The 22330-nt window shown below is 40.6% G+C and overlaps 1 protein-coding gene across 4 annotated transcripts; it reads right to left on the minus strand.

The window, feature by feature from the left end:
* Positions 1-1527: 1527 nt before the first annotated feature.
* Positions 1528-20530, minus strand: astl3c (astacin-like metallo-endopeptidase 3 gene c). 4 transcript variants are annotated; one of them, XM_012969189.3, is made up of 15 exons: positions 20199-20529; positions 18725-18913; positions 16338-16356; positions 15942-15995; positions 14415-14474; positions 13912-14043; positions 13682-13799; positions 13402-13580; positions 11892-11973; positions 11529-11656; positions 9520-9635; positions 8657-8882; positions 5606-5724; positions 2139-2358; positions 1528-1848 (listed from the first exon to the last, which is right to left on the minus strand). In XM_012969189.3, exons 2-15 carry the CDS (start codon positions 18791-18793, stop codon positions 1772-1774), a joined length of 1599 nt encoding a protein of 532 aa, XP_012824643.1. In that variant the 5' UTR covers positions 18794-18913; positions 20199-20529; the 3' UTR covers positions 1528-1771. The 4 variants fall into 4 exon arrangements, with proteins under 4 accessions (XP_012824643.1, XP_002937470.2, XP_012824646.1 ...); XM_002937424.5 differs by having other exon boundaries at positions 15942-15998; positions 20199-20528; XM_012969192.3 differs by lacking the exon at positions 14415-14474 and having other exon boundaries at positions 20199-20530.
* Positions 20531-22330: the final 1800 nt, after the last annotated feature.

The raw sequence follows: 22330 nt of genomic DNA on the forward strand, positions 1-22330 counted from the left end.
TACAAATTTTTTACAAAAACTTTTTTATTAAAACATCCATACCCATTATAAAGGCATTTAAAAATTCCAGCTGTCAATTATATATTGCCTGCCTCTATGTCTTAGGTCTGCCCTGCTTGCTGCAATTGTGTAATTCCAAAACTGTGGGAAACAAGATTTACATTATTTATATAGTCTATGGGGCAGATTTATCAAAGTACGATTTTCGGATTGTTAAAAGTATGATTGGAAAAAATTTGGAGCAACTACGATAATTTCTGATGTGCGTTAATTGCACAAAAATTCATATCGTGGTCGTATGAAAATATTGTGGTGCAATCTGAAAGTTGCAAATTTTTGTATCCGAACGATCATAAACGGCGTGAAAACCTTTCTGACTTTGATCCTTCTGTGCATGATTTTGGAAGCCTCCCATAGGGCTCAATGGCACTCTGCAGCTCCAACCTGGCCCAAGGAAAGTCTCCCATAGGGCTCAATGGCACTCTGCAGCTCCAACCCGGCCCAAGGAAAGTCTCCCATAGGGCTCAATGGCACTCTGCAGCTCCAACCTGGCCCAAGGAAAGTCTCCCATAGGGCTCAATGGCACTCTGCAGCTCCAACCCGGCCCAAGGAAAGTCTCCCATAGGGCTCAATGGCACTCTGCAGCTCCAACCTGGCCCAAGGAAAGTCTCCCATAGGGCTCAATGGCACTCTGCAGCTCCAACCTGGCCCAAGGAAAGTCTCCCATAGGGCTCAATGGCACTCTGCAGCTCCAACCCGGCCCAAGGAAAGTCTCCCATAGGGCTCAATGGCACTCTGCAGCTCCAACCTGGCCCAAGGAAAGTCTCCCATAGGGCTCAATGGCACTCTGCAGCTCCAACCTGGCCCAAGGAAAGTCTCCCATAGGGCTCAATGGCACTCTGCAGCTCCAACCCGGCCCAAGGAAAGTCTCCCATAGGGCTCAATGGCACTCTGCAGCTCCAACCCGGCCCAAGGAAAGTCTCCCATAGGGCTCAATGGTACTCTGCAGCTCCAACCCGGCCCAAGGAAAGCCTCCCATAGGGCTCAAAGGCACTCTGCAGCTCCAACCCAGCCCAAGGAAAGTCTCCCATAGGGCTCAATGGCACTCTGCAGCTCCAACCTGGCCCAAGGAAAGTCTCCCATAGGGCTCAATGGCACTCTGCAGCTCCAACCTGGCCAAAGGAAAGTCTCCTATAGGGCTCAATGGCACGCTGCAGCTCCAACCTGGCCCAAGGAAAGTCTCCCATAGGGCTCAATGGCACTCTGCGGCTCCAACCTGGCCCAAGGAAAGTCTCCCATAGGGCTCAATGGCACTCTGCAGCTCCAACCTGGCCCAAGGAAAGTCTCCCATAGGGCTCAATGGCACTCTGCGGCTTCAACCTGGCCGAAGGAAAGTCATGATACTGAAGCTTGAATGAATCCGAAACTTTTGTAGTCAAATTGATGCAAAGCACGAAAAAGTCGTGTAATTTAACGAAAATATCGTAGAAATTACGCAAAGTTCTAAAAGTTAGAAAAAATATGAATTTTCTCATTCGTACTCATTCAGACTTTGATAAATGTGCCCCTAAGTGAAGTTTATTTTGCTCAATTAACCTAATAGAATAAAATTTAGAATTAAATGGAATTTAGAATTAGGGTGACAGGTCCCCTTTCAAATGAAACTATCCAAAATCCAAATCCTGCAAAAAGTGCTAAAGTTCATCCAAATCAGATTGAATTCTGGATTTGTTGCATCCGTAATTATAAAAGTAGATGAAATAATATCTTTTTAGGCATATTTTATATACAAGGCAGGAGCCGTGGCATTAGTTTCCTCTTTCTTTCCAATTCCTTTTTTTTCTGGCACTATAAGGAAAGGAAATGGGAATTAGTACTACGGAATTTGAATGCATGAAAAATACCAATAATTATTTTAGTTTTTGCTATAGAAGCATATTAAGACCCATTATGAAATAACTAATGCAACAACATTTTGTATATCCGTGTGTATTTAAGTTAAATACAAATGGAGCCTTATTCACCTACATTAGGAGACTCCATCTATGTTTTTCTCCAGATATCTAATTTATTATGCCATCAAGAATAACTTATTTCTTTACTCCTATACTGCAAACATGGAACAATAGGACACTCACCAAAAGTATAAGTAGCACTAAATCCTTTAGTCTCCTTGTTAATATCACTGTGGAACTTGAGAGTCATAACATTTCCTGTAGACAAAAAGGGATCATAGAAGATTATAGGGCCACAGTAAGGCCCCATAACGTTACTAAGGGTTGAGTTGTAAATATATAGATAGTCATATATGCAGAAAATTCCAATCTCAAGGTAAAAGTCTTTAATTTGCAGGGATACCTGTGGAATAAAAACAGGAGATGTTAGGGGGTTTGCATTTTTTTGTTTTATTTGATAGATCTCTGAATTTTATTTTCAGTTTCAGAGCTATTTATTAGGAGGAAACAGAAAAATATTCTTATATTGCTCTGCTCAGAAGCCTCAGTTGCTTTTTGCCATCTCCTTTCCAGTGAGCAATTTTATATTCAAATGCATCAGTTAATAGTGCAACAGAATTCTACATTGAAATCCATTTTTTAAAAGAAAAAATAGATTTTTTAATATTTAATTTTGAAATGTATATTTAATTTTGAAGTAGACATATTCTTAGTTTCCCAGGTGCCCACGGCCATGTGACTTCAATACTGTCACATGGGCAATGTGTACTCCGATAAACTTCAGTTACACTTTACTGCTGAGCTGCAAGTTGGAGTGATTTCACCCCCCTCCTTTTTCCCCTAGCAGCCGATCAGCAGAACAATGGGAAGGTAGCAAGATAGCATCTACCTGACACCTGTATTGCTAAAAATGCTCCCATGCCCCACCATGTGGTAGATATTTGAATAGCACTCAATAGTAAAAAATCCAAGTCCAGCTTGGGACTCCTTCAGTTACATGGGAGTAAGAGAAACAATAGCCTATCATAAAGCAGTTCTAATGTGTAGTGCTGGCTCCTTCTGAAAGCTCAGACTCAGTCACAATGCACTGAGATGGCACCTACACACCAATATTACAAGTAAAAAAATACATTTATTGGTTCAAAAATACCAATTATTTGCTATGTGAACAGTGTAGTATAGTAATTAAAACTATACCATAAAAATCATGACTGAATCCCATAAATTAATTTGTGTCCTTTTGCAAGAAATGACAACTTTTTCACCTTCAAGAACTGCACATTTTATTCTGAAACAAGACGTTGGTATGAGTTATACTGGTATAAATGTTTTCATCTTTCCTTTGCAAAATGAGATCTGAGTTTAAAGGAGAAGGAAAGGCTAGTAAAGAGTTAATCTCAAGATGCAGGCATACCTTCAGTTGTCTCAATAGTGCCCTTAAGTCTCCCCATACTTTACCTGTTCAGAAGATCTGAAGCCAAACAGGAAAATAAAACACTGAGCTGTGTAAAGAAAGTTCCCATAATGCCTCACTCCTGCACAGATATGCAGACCAAACTGAACATGCTCAGTTAGTAAGACTATGGGGCACATTTACTAATCCACTAATCCGAATGGGAAAAATTCGGATTGGAAACGAACATTTTGCGACTTTTTCATAATTTTTGCGATTTTTTCGTCGCCGCTACAACTTTTTCGTAAATTGTCGCGACTTTTTCATAGCTGTTACGACTTGCGCGAATTGTCGCGACTTTTTCGTAGCCGTTACGATTTGCTTGTATATTGTCGCGACTCAATGGCACTCTGCAGCTCCAACCTGGCCCAAGGAAAGTCTCCCATAGGGCTCAATGGCACTCTGCAGCTCCAACTCGGCCCAAGGAAAGTCTCCCATAGGGCTCAATGGCACTCTGCGGCTCCAACCCGGCCCAAGGAAAGTCTCCCATAGGGCTCAATGGCACTCTGCAGCTCCAACCCGGCCCAAGGAAAGTCTCCCATAGGGCTCAATGGCACTCTGCAGCTCCAACCTGGCCCAAGGAAAGTCTCCCATAGGGCTCGATGGCACTCTGCAGCTCCAACCTGGCCCAAGGAAAGTCTCCCATAGGGCTCAATGGCACTCTGCAGCTCCAACTCGGCCCAAGGAAAGTCTCCCATAGGGCTCAATGGCACTCTGCGGCTCCAACCCGGCCCAAGGAAAGTCTCCCATAGGGCTCAATGGCACTCTGCAGCTCCAACCCGGCCCAAGGAAAGTCTCCCATAGGGCTCAATGGCACTCTGCAGCTCCAACCTGGCCCAAGGAAAGTCTCCCATAGGACTCAATGGCACTCTGCAGCTCCAACCTGGCCCAAGGAAAGTCACGATACTGAAGCTTGAATGAATTCGAAACGTTCGTACTTGGCGCGACGGCTACGAAAAAGTCGCGACAATTTGCGCAAGTTGTAACACTACGAAAAAGTCGCGACAATTTATGAGCAAGTCGTAACGACTACGAAAAAGTCGCGACAGTTTACGAAAAAATCCAAAAATACCGATCATTACGAAAAAAACGCATTCGGGCGCTTTTCGGACGTTCGTGGATTAGTAAATGTGCCCCTATGAGTCATCTTCCTGCTGATTGGCTCAGATCCACATTCCTTAAGGGGGGTGAGTTCTTAGCATTCTTGAGGGGGGGGGAGCAGGAGAGGGGAGAGAACAGAAAGCTGCGTGTCTCTGGCACAGGAATTACAGACACAACTAATCTTTTTTCATAGAAGTTAGTGCAGTGTTTCTGTGAGTGCTTATGGCTGTATTTACATAGACCTGTCTGATAAAGCTTACTTAGTTTTTACCTTTCTTTCTCCTTTAAAGGAAAACTATACCCATGAACAATGTAAAGAGTTAATCCCAAGCTGCAGACATACCTTCAGTTCTCTCAATAGTGCCCTTAAGTCTCCCCATATTTCTCCCGTTCAGATGATCAGAAGCCAAACAGGAAGAAAAAACACTGAGCTGTGTAAAGAAAGTTCCCATAATGCCTCACTCCTGCACCAAAAGCAAGACCCGTGTACATGCTCAGTTAGTTAGACTATGAATCAGCTTCCTGCTGATTGGCTCAGATCCACATTCCTAAGGGGGGGAGCAGGAGAGGGGAGAGTGCAGAGAGCTGCATGTCTGTGGCAGAGGAAAACAGACACAACAAATCTTTTGATAAAGCTTACTTAGTTTTTACCTTTCTTATTCCTTTAAGTACTATGGGCCGCCCCCTGGCATCATGTGATTGACAGTGCACACAAACCAGGGCACACATACATGCTAGGCCACATAAGCCAATTAATGGACAATCAGCCAATTAATGGAGTTCTGTCTTGTACTCCCACACTACTTCCTGTTACAGTTAGAGCTGCATTATTTCCTGTCATGTGATCTCTGAGGGAGTACACAGACCATCCCAGAATTATACATATATATTTTCCAGTTTTGTAAAATTCTTTAATAGGCCACTTAATATGATATCACCTGTTTGTTAAGAATTCATTCTGAAGGTATAGCTATGCTTTACGTGAGGAAGAACCCTGGTTGCTCTCACTTCTGTATCTGACGATATCCCATCAATGCAGGAGAAACGTCTGAACAGGATGTTCAACTGCTACTCTATTTTCTTCTTGGCTTCTCACCTTGTATCCAGTAGGAGCTGTGATTGTCCAGGTGCAGTCAAGGTCAGAATAGTAATTTCCAGGGTAGCCAGGAGTAGTGAAGGTTTTATTTGAGGCGTAGAAAGCTCCACCACATTGAACTGTGAGACAAATATAATGGTTATTTTGTTACTTTGTCCCCACTTTTGTCCATGCTGTCATCGCCATGGCTTTAGCAACTAAACTAACGCTATCGCTGTATTCACTGATTATTTCTCTTTATACGGTTTAGAGGCAGCAAATCAACAATTTAGACTTAGTTCCACCCCCTGAGATCATGTGATTCACTGTGCACACAAACAAACCAAGGGCACCCATACATGTTAGGTCCCATCAGCCAATTAATGGGCACGGTTCTGTCTTTTACTCTCACACTACTTCCTGTTACAGTTAGAGCTGCATTATTTCCTGTCAGCTGATCTCTGAGGGAGCACACAGTCCATCACTAAATGGTGGCTTAAGGGAAAGGATGTAAAAGGGCAAGATTTACTGATATATATATTCCGGTTTTGAAAGATAATATTCTTTAATAGGTTAATAATATGATATAAACTGTGGGTAAATAAAAATGTTCAGGAAAATACCTGTGTTTTCTCATGTTTATTGACATGAGAAAACACAGGTAGAAACACAGAAGAAAATGTTTGTTTTTAGTCATTTTTTGGTTATCGGGGTAAACATTTTTTGAAAACTTTTGTCACCAAGCGTGGATCTCCTATAAATGTTTCTTTTCTTACTTTTTGTTGGCACTTCCTCTATCCTATCCTGTTGAAATTACTGCAATCTCCTACTAACCGGCCTCCCAGACTCCCACCTCTCTCCCCTGCAATCCATCTTAAACTCTACTGCCAGGATCCTCCTGCTCTCGCCAAAGAGGTAACCTGTTCTGCCCCAAGTAATATATTTAGCATTGCTGCCTGTTGAGCAAAGGATAGCTTACAGAATCCTTCTGATAACATTCAAAGCCCTTCCCTCCTCTGCTCCTCACTACATTTCTTCACTGGTCTCCCTGCATGTTCCTGGTCGTCTCCTCTGCTCCTCTCAGAGCCTCCGTCTTACACCATCCACACCCACTGCGCTCTCTCAGCTTAAACCTTTCTATCTCGCTGCTCCTTACCTCTGGAACTCTATCCCTGAATTTCTCCTTAGGGAATGCTTACTCACTCTGTTTAAGAAAAAACCTTAAACAGAGCATTAAAACATTATTATAGTCCTGCGCTTAAGGACCAATGCCCATACCTGGTGCACTCTTACCTTCCAATTTGTGCCTGTATGTGTCCCGACCACTTATTGTAAGTCCTTCCTACTGTGTCTCATACCACATAACACTTGGGGGCCCATTCATTAAACCAGGATTAAGTTTTTTTGAGAAAAATTCATATTTTTTCTAACTTAAAAAACTTTTCATAGTGTCCACGATAGTTTCGTTAAAATTCCACAACTTTTTCATGGTTTTCGCTAACTTCCACGAAAAGGTCGACCATTTCAGAATTCATTCAAGCTTTGGTATCGTGACTATCTTTTGGCCAGGTTGGAGCTGCAGAGTGCCATTGAGCCCTATGGGAGACTTTCCTTGGGCCGGGTTGGAGCTGCAGAGTGCCATTGAGCCCTATGGGAGACTTTCCTTGGGCCGGGTTGGAGCTGCAGAGTGCCATTGAGCCCTATGGGAGACTTTCCTTGGGCCGGGTTGGAGCTGCAGAGTGCCATTGAGCCCTATGGGAGACTTTCCTTGGGCCAGGTTGGAGCTGCAGAGTGCCATTGAGCCCTATGGGTGACTTTCCTTGGGCCGGGTTGGAGCTGCAGAGTGCCATTGAGCCCTATGGGAGACTTTCCTTGGGCCGGGTTGGAGCTGCAGAGTGCCATTGAGCCCTGTGGGAGACTTTCCTTGGGCCGGGTTGGAGCTGCAGAGTGCCATTGAGCCCTATGGGAGACTTTTCTTGGGCCGGGTTGGAGCTGCAGAGTGCCATTGAGCCCTATGGGAGACTTTCCTTGGGCCGGGTTGGAGCTGCAGAGTGCCATTGAGCCCTATGGGAGACTTTCCTTGGGCCAGGCTGGAGCTGCAGAGTGCCATTGAGCCCTATGGGAGACTTTCCTTGGGCCGGGTTGGAGCTGCAGAGTGCCATTGAGCCCTATGGGAGACTTTCCTTGGGCCAGGTTGGAGCTGCAGAGTGCCATTGAGCCCTATGGGAGACTTTCCTTGGGCCAGGCTGGAGCTGCAGAGTGCCATTGAGCCCTATGGGAGACTTTCCTTGGGCCAGGCTGGAGCTGCAGAGTGCCATTGAGCCCTATGGGAGACTTTCCTTGGGCCGGGTTAGAGCTGCAGAGTGCCATTGAGCCCTATGGGAGACTTTCCTTGGGCCAGGTTGGAGCTGCAGAGTGCCATTGAGTCCTATGGAAGGCTTCCAAAATCATACAATGAAGGTTTCAAAGCCAGAAAGGTTTTCGCGCATGCAACCACGATATTTTCGTACCACCGATAAAAGAATTTTCGTGACATTTTCGAAATTCAGAATTATCATGGTTACTCTGAATTTTTTGCATATCGTGATTTTAACCTAAAAAAAATTGTGGTTTAATGAATGGGCCCCTTAATCTCTGTGCATTTATATTTATAATAATACTTGTCCTCCGTGTGTATAATTGTGTATATTGTAAGATTGTACAGCACTGTGTATCCTTGTAGTGCTTTATAAATAAAGTTATACATACATACATAAGGTGTACTGCCACCCAAAACTGTTTTTTTGCATAATGAACAAATGTGGTTATAAGCAACTTTCCATTATACATTAATTACATATTTAAAATTATTTTAATGTCATATGGAATTGTAATTACAGTTAAAAGCAGTATTGTTTATCACTTTCTGTCCTGTGGATAACAGAAGGCATTAGAACCAGCAGTGCAGATATTTCAGAAAAACTGATACTGCTTTCAATAGCAATTAGATTTACAAATACCTTTACATTTCTTATAATTATTTTTTCATTCATTATGCAACAAATAAAGTTTGTGCGTGGCATACCCCTGTACCTGAGCCGTATGTTGCTTTGAAGCCAGCCCCAGTAACTGCTCCATCACTGACAAACTCAACCAGCATCTGGTTAGTGGAGGCAATCAGTATAGGGATCAGTCCTGTACCACATGCCCTGTCCACTAACACAGGGGACGTCTTACTGGGACCATCATAGATCTTAATGTAGTCAGAGACACAGCCTGGGGATGATTGGATATCAAAAATGTTGAATTGCAGGGTCACCTATAAATATAATAGAAGAAATAGGATAAAGCCTAATGTATTGCATAGGACAACAACCAGTTCTAGTGTGCTCCAATCAAATGTATTTACTTTTTATCTATAGAATAAAACAGGACTACATGGCCCTGAGCCCCACTACGTGGCCATGCAGTCACTGGCAAAGGGCATTCCTAACTGTTCTGACAAAGTAAAAAGTATGGAATTGTCAAGAAAGTCATTGTACACTGTAGACTTGAGTTTTGTTTTCAACAGAACTAGGGGCCCTAGCCCAAACCAATGAAACTGCCCTGCACCATTATTCCTCCTCAACCAAACTTTATCATTGGGATTATATATTCAGGCAGTTACTACCCTCCTGAGTTTTCTGTAAGATTGCCAGATGGTGAAATGCCAATTATCATTTCCTAGGGCATATTCTACAGCACCTTGCAATAGTATTCAGAATCTTAACCGGTTCTCTCATTTTACTATAAACACATTTATCACTGATTTTTTTTTCCTTTATTAATAATTATGAAACTCGTGATTAATAAGAAATCACTGAAAGATGCTGTTGACAAAAACATTCAAACATGCCATGTAATATCTTGCAGAACCGCCTTTTGCAGCAACAACAACTTCATGTTTTTTGTTATACCTGTCCTGATGGGTTTCTTATTAACCAAACACAGCTGGCATTATTAGGGTATATAGATGGGTAGTTGGCAGAAGTCAGAGTCCCATTGTCATCAGGGAGCAGAATAGCGCACACATCTGAAAGGTAACAGTGGCATATAGTGAAAATGGGAAAAAAGGGGTGAGGCAGGTAATGTGTAATACTACATACTAATACTCTGTGGAATAGTTTATAAATAACCCTTTGCACATGCAAATGTATACTTGTATATATTCACACTTTATGTCCACCTACAGTACACTTAAGTGACATGCTCAGTTTGAACACTCTCTGCTGAGTTAAAGGAGAACTAAACCCTAAAAATGAATATGGCTAGAAATGCCATATTTTATTTTATAAACTGACTGCACTGGCTTAAAGTTTCAGCATGTCTATAGTAATAATGATATAGGTTGTTACAGTTGTCACAGGAGCTCCCCATCTTGGATTCTGTTCCAACCCCCCCCCCCCCCCCCCGGAACTGTCCGGGACAGTGCACATGCTCAGTGGGATCTGGGCAGCTGTTGGGAAGCTGAGCTTAGTTGCAAATTATCAAGCAGAACATGAGGCTGTCTGTCATATAAGCTGAAGCTACAGGGCTAATTATTCAGTTCTGATGCAAATGCCCTGGTTTTAGATCTGTCATGTGATGTGAATCTGAATGAATTACTAATCAGCTTTTTACTGTTACATTTATACTCTATTTATGCAATATTGTAAGTCGGTCCCTAAGCTCAGTAAGTGACAGCAGCACAAAGCATGTGTAGGGAAGCAGCAGAAAGATTGGGGGCTACTGGGGCATCTTTGGAGGCACAGATTTTCCCTGCTAAAGGGCTGTGGTCGCCTTGGGCTGGTACAGAAACCCAAAACATAATGTACAACATTTCTGCCCTACTTCTTTAGTTAGGCTTTAGTTCTCCTTTAAGTTAGGCTTTCTCTGTAAGCAATGTCAGCACAAGGACTTTTTGTAGTGGGGTTTATAGTTGATCAGAAGCATGCAGACTTTAAGTCACAGTGTACAATGCCAGAACTCTATACCAGAGAAAGTGATAAATGGTATTTCACCATCTGGCAGTCCTATAGAAAAGTCTAGATTCCACAGATGCCAAGAGAATATTACTTGCCTGAATGCATAATACTGAAGGTACAGTTTTTTGCAGAAGGAATAAAGGTTGGGGGCTTTTTTTCAAAGTTTAATGGACCAGTAACACATTTTTTTTTACATTAAACATATGCCTTCTACATACTTTTATTAGCATATTTAACATACAGAAATATCAATGTCTCCTAGTGTGACATACTTCCAGCCAGCTTTCCCCTCTATCCCCTGCCTCTCCCTGTACAATGTCAGCAGTTTGCTCCACTCCCACAGAAACACAAACAGAGCAGGAGATAAGAGGGCCTCCATCGCCCAACCCTCTCCCTGAACTGACACAAGAAAAACTCCCAATAAATAACTTTTAAAGCAGTCTCCTCACACTAGAAAATGCAGGAAACTTTGATATTTCAACAAAATAATGTCCCCGTGCACAAAACAAGGTCTGTACAGAATGTGTTTGCCGAGTTAGGAGTGGAAGAACTTGACTGGCCTGCACAGAGCCCTGACCACAGCAGCCTGAATTGGAATAATGCCAACTGCAAGCCAAGCCTGATTGTCCAACCTCATTAACCTTGTAGCTGGATGCAAATCCCACCATTTTCCAGAATCTAATGAAAAGCCTTACAGTTCAATAAGGCTCTTATAGCTGCAAAAGAGGATGAACCTAATATTAATACCCTTGAGTGGGTAATGGAATGTTAGACAGGCAGGTGTCCAGATACTTCTGAAACCTAAAACCTGCAACTGGCACCAAGGCCCTAATGAAGAAACAGAAGCATTTGTAGAAATCTCTTAAAAGACAAACTATATACAAACTTACAAACTATACACAAACTTACACAGAGACTTTCACTTTCCTTTTCATGTATATGATTTCTTTATGATCACTTACCACACTGATACAGCTTTTTAATTTTCAAAATATCCAGAATACTCAGTCCATCCCTTTGTCCAATGGGAATTGATGGGTCAGGCTTGGGGACAATGGTGCTTTTATCTGGGCTGATACTAAATGTATTGCTGAAAGACAATAAGGAGAATTGTAATTAGTATGGATCCATTAACACTTAAACAAATAAAAATAAATAAATATTTGTTAGGTACCAGCACCATATGGTGACCATAGGGGAATAAATAGTGCCGATAACTTCTACTGTTGTCTGAGCCATTTCTCAGTATTGGGATGTTATTTTAGGAAAAATACATCTCATTGTAATATCTGCTATAATATGTTACTTCTATGTTACTTCCTTACCGTGAATAATGCATCACTGAATTATAGTCATATATTATTCCCATGTTATTGGTTTTGCGTTTGCTGAAATAATTCTCATAGCCTGCAAATAAAAAATGGAATAGTTATTTTGGAGAGAGGATATAAGATTGCGTTCATCCCATCAGCCAGGCCAGCTAGGTGTTGAGCGCCATACCTTAATACTTCTAAAAAACTCACAGACTAAGGTCAGGACCCAAACAAATGGTTTGTATAACATGATGAGACATTAATTGGAAAATGGCAACTACACATCCACACGTTTCCTTTAGCAGTTTAACGGTAGCCAGCCTGCACTAAGCGATCTTGTTCACAGGATGTGCCAGGAATGGGAACTGTTAGTCCCTGGGTGCTGATATACAACTGTAATGGCTTTCAGCTGGGCAGTCTCTTGGTTTCCCCATGGCAGGACACAGCCTAGATTGTGCCCTCTGATCTTCTTTGCAAAGACTACCAACAAATGGATATTTGGCACTGGACTTTGTAGGGCAGAAAGAGATCAACCCCTGTGGTAAATTCAGAACAGGGTTTGACACCATCTGCCAAGCTCCAAAGAGAACCAATCAGGCCTTAGTCCAGGTGACAACTACAGACACCAGTCAGATTCTCAGCTACATTAGTGCCAATCACAGCTGGTATTGCTGGGCCTATGGGAAGCCACCTAGTGAGCATGCCCGGTACAGTAAACTGCATGACCCAGACTAAAAAGGCCTCTTACAAGGGGTGATTTGGGCCAGTGAAGTGATCAGAGGCTTTGGGCATTGTTTGGCCTCACAGCGGGGGTCTATCAACTGGGGAGGAAGGCAGGCAGGCTGACTGTCATTTACATATCAAACCCGTAGACAAATGGGAAGTTTACACTACATCCACTCAGCACAATAACAAATGCTATACATTTACAGATACAATACAAAATAACAAAGCTGTTACATTACAGATTGTTTTGCCACCGGTATGGATTTATGCAGCTTAAGGTGGCCATACACGGGAACATCCGCTTATTTGGCGATCTTCTCTATAGGGCCAAACGATTGAATTACAACAGCGGGCACAGGTGCTGTCAGCTTGTTGCCACATCAACGAGCTGATGTGGTCCCCGATCCGGCAGAAAATCAAGCCTGCCCGATTGAGATCTGCGCAATTTGAGGCCAGATATCGGTCGGGTAGGCCCGTCGGGGGTGCCATACACAAGCAGATAGGCTGCAGAATCAGTCTATTACCAGAATTGGCAACTGAATTCTACCCGTGTATGGCCACCTTTTGTTACCATCATGTACAAGGTACAGTTTTATTATTACAGAGAAAAATAATAATAATTTGTTTAAACTATACTTTATGAGAGATGGCCTTTCAATAAGTTAGATGGATATCTGGTTTCTGAATAAGAGATCTCATAGATTTTAAATGCCTAACATTTAAATTATAAATATTTTTGTTCATTTGTTCAGATTTGAACATTTGTGCAAGGCACTGTATATATTGTACACATTACTTGGTATGATATTTTCAGTGATAATAGTGACATAGTCATCCCGATCACTCCTCATATGCTCATGGTAGAAGCCTAGGGCATGGTTCAGTTCATGCTGGATAACTCCTCTGCTCATACAGCCATATGAAGCCAGCTCAACCTTCTGACCTCCTCCATTTCTTCCAACCATCGATAAACAGCTAGAGGAAACAAGAACCATGCATGTCAGAAAGGCTGGAAAATTCCATAAGATGAGGCCGTAGTTGTGGTCTTCTTAAAAATTGGCCTTTCCAGAACCTACCCGCCATTAGACACGATGTTGAGGAAATCCCTTTGTATTGTCTTAGGTACAAATCTCACACAGGTTAAGGTTTCAAACTCCTGCATGGCCGTCTTAAACAGAGTTAACTCATCAGCACCTGAATGAGAAACAAGTGACATTGCCCAATGAAAATTTTCAGTGCTAAAATTATAGCTGGGAGTGCTAGTGTATAGTGTCAATGGTAGCACAACATAGAAAAAAAATCTTACTGTAGTTGTAAGAGAAGATGTATGGCACCACCACAGTCCCATCAGCAGACTTAGGCCACAGATAGTCTGAGCTGGTAGCACTACGGCCTATGTTTATGAGAATGTCACCCCCTTCTGTAAGCGCCATATTTCCTGTAAGCATCATTCAAAGAAATCCATTTGTGTCAAGTTATTTACACCCCATTGTTTCTTTGCCATTTAAAAATTTCCAAAACATCACAGCTTATTTTTATGCGTTAGCATGTACATTGTCCATTTTAGTTTCCTGTTCTATATTAAAATAAATAAGCCTGTATATGGATAGAATATGGGTTAAATAATAATGGGGTAAAGCTTTCCTTGGTCTGTCAGCGGTTTAAGAGTCCAACAACAACTGTAGAAACAAATAATCCCTGTACAAATAAATATTTTAGATGTTTAATGTTATATTCTAGTTTTTACTTGGAAGGTTTCATTATGTATATAACACACAAGACTTATTATGAGGATTATTAGACTGTTACCTTTGTTTGCCTCAGCTATCTGAGTAAAGACATCCACAGAACTTTCAGGCTTTTTATTACCTGCAAATACCAATAAATTGTAATGTTGATCGTGGGTATTTCACTCATTAACAGGCCTATGGAAATGACTGAAATTTATCATATAATGAAAAAAACAAACTAAAACCAGAGGGAAATTAGCCCCAATTCATAACTGTATATGGTATGGGCCCTACTTTACCTATATTTATGGCCCTGAATAGCAATGGATTTGAATGCTTTCTGATTTATAAAATGGTTGGGCCAGTATATGTTACACTTTGGCAAATCTGAAAATGTCCGGAGGGTAAGATTGTAAAAGATGTTTCTTTAAATGGCTGGAAAAAAATAATGAAGAACTTTTAACAATATGGTTTATTTTTCCAACTATTATTTTTTTTTATGGTATGTGATTTTCATGAGCTCATATATTCATAAAAACTCTTGTGGATACATTTCTATCATCTTGTTTTAAAGCTGAAGAAGATGCTATATGGTTGCTTGGGTTTAATCCATATGTCAGCTCCTATATGCTGTCCTTTTGGCTTGGGGCAAACCATTGCCTTTGGCCTTAGACACCAAACATGTAAGCTCTATTGGGTAGGTACCAATTAAAGGAACAGTAACACTAAAAAATGAAAGAGCTTTAAAGTAATAAAAATATAATGCACTGTTGCCCTGCACTGGTAAAACTGGTGTGTTTGCTACAGTAACACTACTATAATTTATATAATAAGCTGCTGTGTAGCCACGGGGGCAGCCATTCAAGCTGGAAAAAAGCAGAAAAGGCACAGGTTACATAGCAGATAACAGATAAGTTCTGTAGAATACAATAGTGTTTTATCTGTTATCTGCTATGTGCCTGTGCCTTTTCTCCTTTGAATGGCTGCCCCCATGGCTACATAGCATCTTATTTATATAAATTATAGTAGACTTTCTGAAGTAAACACACAACTTTTACCAGTGCAGGGCAGCAGCACATTATATTTTAGTTACTTTTATACACTTTCATTTTTTGGTGTTACTGTTCCTTTAACACGAAAAAATTATATATCCACAGCACACAATTTGAGGGCTAATTTAAATATAGAAATTAGTTTAAAAATACAGGTGCCTGTCTGGAAAAAGCAATACAGGTTCCCCCACACAAACTGCTCACCGCTCAAATCCTTTGGTCCAGGCGCAACCTGCCCCGGACCCTGCACTCAGGTGAAAAAACTCACGGCCAGGGATAACTCACTTCCAAATAAGAAAGCATTATGCTTACCAGACAGTCCTGTTGACCCGGGTGCTCCTGCCCCGAGTCCGTAGCCAGGGGACAAATCTCGTCACAAAACTTCACACATTGGCAGTGCACTCCAGGTCAACACTGCCAATGTGTGAATTTTTGTGACAGGTACCAATTAAACCTCAAGAATTCCATGTTCAGTGTTTTTTACATGTAATAGTCCTTAATTAAAAAAATTATGACAATAAGAAAAATTGTTCAGATTTAGTTTTTTATCTCACCTGGGCCAGATTTCTTATTTTCTTCCAGAATTTCTTTAGAAGCTGTTATGCCATCTGCTGGAGAAATATTTGAGGTAATTCCAAGTATTATACTGTAAAATGTAAACTTGTTTCTTTAATCTTTTTGCATGGGAATGAAAAAATACATGAAAATATACTAATTTTAAATTGAAAATTAACCTGGTTATTCCTGTTAGTAGTAAATTTTCCTATTTCCTAGGAAATTCCACTGCATAGATTCACTCAAGGTGACATTTTCTTTCACAATAATGTCCATAAAAATAGAAACAAAACAAAGGACATAGACCATCTGAGAATGATAATATGAAGAACCAGATCATAATGAGTAGACCAAACCCAAAAAGGTATGGCTTTAAAAAAATAGAAAATTCTTACCAAGTGCTGGCATGGTCACCTGTTGGAAGACAAAAAAATATATATATTTACAACCATTTACAGTGGTGTGAAAAACTATTTGCCCCCTTCCTGATTTCTTATTCTTTTGCATGTTTGTCACACTTAAATGTTTCTGATCATCAAAAACCGTTAACTATTAGTCAAAGATAACATAATTGAACACAAAATGCAGTTTTTAAATGAAGGTTTACGTTATTAAGGGAGAAAAAAAACTCCAAATCTACATGGCCCTGTGTGAAAAAGTGATTGCCCCCCTTGTTAAAAAATAACTTAACTGTAGTTTATCACACTTGAGTTCAATTTCTGTAGTCACCCCCAGGCCTGATTACTGCCACACCTGTTTCAATCAAGAAATCACTTAAATAGGAGCTACCTGACACAGAGAAGTAGACCAAAAGCACCTCAAAAGCTAGACATCATGCCAAGAAATTCAGGAACAAATGAGAACAAAAGTAATTGAGATCTATCAGTCTGGTAAAGGTTATAAAGCCATTTCTAAAGCTTTGGGACTCCAGGGAACCACAGTGAGAGCCATTATCCACAAATGGCAAAAACATGGAACAGTGGTGAACCTTCCCAGGAGTGGCCGGCCGACCAAAATTACCCCAAGAGCACAGAGACAACTCATCCGAGAGGCCACAAAAGACCCCAGGACAACATCTAAAGAACTGTAGGCCTCACTTGCCTCAATTAAGGTCAGTGTTCACGACTCCACCATAAGAAAGAGACTGGGCAAAAACGGCCTGCATGGCAGATTTCCAAGGCGCAAACCACTTTTAAGCAAAAAGAACATTATGGCTCATCTCAATTTTGCTAAAAAAACATCTCAATGATTGCCAAGACTTTTGGGAAAATACCTTGTGGACCGACGAGACAGAAGTTGAACTTTTTGGAAGGTGCGTGTCCCGTTACATCTGGTGTAAAAGTAACACAGCATTTCAGAAAAAGAACATCATACCAACAGTAAAATATGGTGGTGGTAGTGTGATGGTCTGGGGTTGTTTTGCTGCTTCAGGACCTGGAAGGCTTGCTGTGATAGATGGAACCATGAATTCTACTGTCTACCAAAAAATCCTGAAGGAAAATGTCCGGCCATCTGTTCGTCAACTCAAGCTGAAGCGATCTTGGGTGCTGCAGCAGGACAATGACCCAAAACACACCAGCAAATCCTTCTCTGAATGGCTGAAGAAAAACAAAATGAAGACTTTGGAGTGGCCTAGTCAAAGTCCTGACCTGAATCCTATTGAGATGTTGTGGCATGACCTTAAAAAGGCGGTTCATGCTAGAAAACCCTCAAATAAAGCTGAATTACAACAATTCTGCAAAGATGAGTGGGCCAAAATTCCTCCAGAGCGCTGTAAAAGACTTGTTGCAAGTTATCGCAAACGCTTGATTGCAGTTATTGCTGCTAAGGGTGGCCCAACCAGTTATTAGGTTCAGGGGGCAATTACTTTTTCACACAGGGCCATGTAGGTTTGGATTTTTATTCTCCCTAAATAATAAAAACCCTCATTTAAAAACTGCATTTTGTGTTTACTTGTGTTATCTTTGACTAATAGTTAAATGTGTTTGATGATCAGAAACATTTAAGTGTGACAAACATGCAAAAGAATAAGAAATCAGGAAGGGGGCAAATAGTTTTTCACACCACTGTATATGATTGTATCCGTTTATTCTACCAACAGATGCTATTAAACAGTTCTATTAACCTGTTTCAGTAAATTATACTATCTCTAAAAGACTATGATGCCAGGGCCATATGTGTTACTTTGACCCATTGGCTCAGATATTTTTTGTACCAATGTTTATATGACAAAATGCAGAAAGGCAGATAAAATAGCCACCTGCACTAAAAGGGTTAAGTATGAGCAAGAAATAAGCAGGTAGCATGTGTTGGCCTAATGTTTAAAGGATAAGTAAACCTTAAAAAAATGAATGTAAAGTTGCCCAGGGTGCTTTTCTAAGCACTTTGCACTTTTACACTTTTTTTTCTATTTCACTCCACAATCAGATAAACCTTCAGAAGGAAAGGAAGCTGATTACTTATCCTTTAAAAGTAAATTCTAACATCTGATTAGTTGTGTTGATGGTAGCTATGTCTGAAGCAAACTTTGCACATGTTATTACATTCCCCCACTAATCTTTCATGATTCTGTACAGGAAGCATTAAAAGAAAACAAATATTATTTGTCTCAAAAAAAAAAGCTGGTTGTGGTGGCTGCGACCTAGCAGTATTTTTTTCCCATAGGGGAAGCGGGAACCTGGAATGATATAACCTGCTGTACAGCATTGGCACACTGGTACTTCTATCATCTATAGAACTCAAGAGATTAAAGCTATTTGTCAAGCAGAGACTTCCACCTCACCTGTGCAGGGAAACTCCAGACAGATTCTATGACGCAGGTCAGTAAGATGATAGATATTCTCAACGACATCTTCCTGGTGTAGATATGCCTCTTTACTTTACAGTCTGAGAGATTGCTCCTTTGGAGCTAGCCTGACCTCAGCTGCACATTCTATCTATGATCTCAGCCAATCAGGACACGGCATTCTTTCTGCAAACATACAGTTGGCTGAGAGGAGTAGCTTAGTATCTTGTAATGACTGTTACACAGGGAGACATGTCATGTATTTTATCAAATGCGCCTTAAAAAGTAGGTTTGATACCTAGGAGGGGTAATAGCTTAGTGAAGGTTTTGAGTATGTGGTATTAATAATAATAATATTATAAATGTTGTACCCTGGTTTGTGGATACACTTTAAGGACCTTTTACCTGTTTTTATACAAAAAGAACTATAAAGGACTTTACCTATGTTTTTTGGAAACTATAATGGACTGGGGTGGAACTCTAAACCTGCCAGAATCCCCAAATTATTAACAAATGCGGATGGGTTGAGTGGGGGTTGGGATGTTGAAGCATACTTTTATCCTCGGACATAAGTGATGTGGCAGTGTGAAACGTGTTGTGTGTCTAAACACTTGCATTACAAAGCAGACAGTAGGTGGCCCTGAGAGATCTGGGTGGAAACACTTAAGAAGGACTGTACCTGAAAGGAGCATTAGTGCAGCAGATTGGACTCAAGGTTTGAGAATATGGTACTCTAGTCTAGATGAATAAGTGGAAACATAATATCGGAATATATGATATACGGTGATTGATTTCAACATGGTCACAATCGGAGCGTACAGAAATGGTTCTAGTCAGTGACAGTCCACATGCAGTGAGATGGGAAAAAGTCTCTTGTGAGTAAGATAAAGAAAGCACAGAAGATTCTAAGGAATGTATAACCCTTCTTACAATTGTCCCCTTAATTAGCACGTGCCTAAATAGGCTCTTTTGCCCCCTCTCATTTGGACTTATGCAGAAACCAGCTTTTAGCACCTGTTTTTTATATTTAAGTTTTCAAGTTTTTTGTGCTAAAGAAATTTCAAATAATTAAGTTTGACAGCTCAAATTTAAAAACAGTTAGGAAAAATGAAGGCTAAAGATTGATCCTGTGATCTACTTATTCTTTTTACTGGATCTCCTCTCTCTCTGCACAAACATCAATTCTGTGGACATATCAAGGTCAGTCAAGTAATAGTCTGGTATGTATGCAGAGTGATGGCAGGCTTGCTATTCACTGTAGTGTCACTGGTTTTGCTGCTGATATGGAGGTTGGTTTGGATATATGTTTCAGATATATAAATAGGGCAGCCCTCCAGCCCTTTATGGCTCAGCCTCCCTAGGACTCACATATTTGCCCTTATGCAAACCCACACATACCATATAAGCTTATGTTTTATAAGAGATAAGACGTTCTTTACTCCAAATATCACCATGTTAGAAGTCAGCTTACCTTTACAAATTATGTTTTCCATTTGTAGTCTCCATGTAGCAAATTAGATGTCATCTCTCTCTAGACTCCTCAGTTTCTACTTTTAATCAAAAATAATATACCAACTCCTAAATAATTAATCAAGATATGATATCTAGCTTGTGTAGAGCTTAGTATGAAATGTCACGTTGCCCTTTTATCTGGTATTTATGACCAAATGTGTCACTGAACTTTCCAACCTTCCAGCTCCTGACCACGTGTAGGAGCAGTGTGCCAGAATGCCAGAATCTGATTATTTTCCCACTATTTCCTAAATCTTTTCTTTAATTTCCCTCAGTTTCTTCTCTTAGGGGCAGATTTATCAAAACACGAGTTCGAATCCCGAATGGGAAAAATTCGGACAGGAAAAGAAAATTTGTGAAGATCACAAATATCACGAAAATGCTTACGAAAAAATTGTATTAGTCACGATAATATCGTATTGGTGATCCGAAAGTCATGAAATTTTTGTACCGAGCCATTGCAAACAGCGACAAAGCCTTTCTGAATTTTTCGCGCGGGCGCTCGGAAAAAATCGCGCGGACATGCGACTTTTTCACGCGGGTGCGAAAAAATCGGCAAGAATACGTTCCAAGCGTTTGGGTCTTTGTAAATCTCCCCCTTAGTCTTCCACCTGCTCAGAAATGACATACACTATTATGATGTATTATATGGCTATATACAAGTTTCCATCATTATTAAAGTCACTAAAATATGATCATCCAGGAAGAAATTTTCTTTACAGTGGCAGTCAACTGGAAAATGCTTGAGAAAGAAAATATTTTCATATAAAATGTAGAAATGATAAATAGTTTAATAGCTACGGATTGTTGGAGAGTGAATGAGAGAAAGATGTCTACATCTAATTGGAACATGTCTATTTGGTATTTGAACCATTTTGGATCAGGAATCAGCTGATTTGGAGTGGAATATGTGGGCTGATGTTACCCAATTGATTTGAAAATGTCCCAGACTATCTGAACTGATCTCCTTATCTGTTTTCTGGTTGTCTACACTGCACAGACACAAAAAGTAGGATAATGATGTGAAATGTCCTGTTTGTCAAGTGAAGCAATTCTGTGAAAACAAAGTTAATTATTTACATTTATATACAGCTGGCCACACAAACGGCTATGACACAGTCATGCCAAATAGTTTATTCTGTGTAGTTTATAGTAGATAGAAAAACACATCCCATTATGCTTACGTATCATGGGTGGGTACATTGCAATTATTAGTAGAAATACAGAAATTATTTAAGTAGCTGCTGAAGCTTTATTATGATCTCTTAACCTTGAAAATTAGCCAGAGCAACTTGGACAAAGACAAGATAATGAGGATAATCATAACAACTGAAGTAATACATACAGTGGTGTGAAAAACTATTTGCCCCCTTCCTGATTTCTTATTCTTTTGCATGTTTGTCACACAAAATGTTTCTGATCATCAAACACATTTAACTATTAGTCGAAGATAACACAAGTAAACACAAAATGCAGTTTTTAAATGAGGGTTTTTATTATTTAGGGAGAAAAAAAATCCAAACCTACATGGCCCTGTGTGAAAAAGTAATTGCCCCCTGAACCTAATAACTGGTTGGGCCACCCTTAGCAGCAATAACTGCAATCAAGCATTTGCGATAACTTGCAACGAGTCTTTTACAGCGCTCTGGAGGAATTTTGGCCCACTCATCTTTGCAGTATTGTTGTAATTCAGCTTTATTTGAGGGTTTTCTAGCATGAACCGCCTTTTTAAGGTCATGCCACAACATCTCAATAGGATTCAGGTCAGGACTTTGACTAGGCCACTCCAAAGTCTTCATTTTGTTTTTCTTCAGCCATTCAGAGGTGGATTTTCTGGTGTGTTTTGGGTCATTGTCCTGCTGCAGCACCCAAGATCGCTTCAGCTTGAGTTGACGAACAGATGGCCGGACATTCTCCTTCAGGATTTTTTGGTAGACAGTAGAATTCATGGTTCCATCTATCACAGCAAGCCTTCCAGGTCCTGAAGCAGCAAAACAACCCCAGACCATCACACTACCACCACCATATTTTACTGTTGGTATGATGTTCTTTTTCTGAAATGCTGTGTTATTTTTACGCCAGATGTAACGG

This window comes from Xenopus tropicalis, chromosome 8 (assembly GCF_000004195.4).
Source record: "Xenopus tropicalis strain Nigerian chromosome 8, UCB_Xtro_10.0, whole genome shotgun sequence".
Taxonomy (NCBI): domain Eukaryota; kingdom Metazoa; phylum Chordata; class Amphibia; order Anura; family Pipidae; genus Xenopus; species Xenopus tropicalis.

Coding starts and splice junctions, on each gene's coding strand:
- astl3c (XM_002937424.5), bottom strand. CDS start 18,793: ATGTCGTTGAGAATATCTATCATCTTACTGACCTGCGTCATAGAATCT. Junction 9,636..11,528: donor TAAAAAGCTGTATCAGTGTG/GTAAGTGATCAT, acceptor GTTACCTTTCAG/ATGTGTGCGCTATTCTGCTC. Junction 5,725..8,656: donor CAAAGCAACATACGGCTCAG/GTACAGGGGTAT, acceptor TTTGTCTCACAG/TTCAATGTGGTGGAGCTTTC.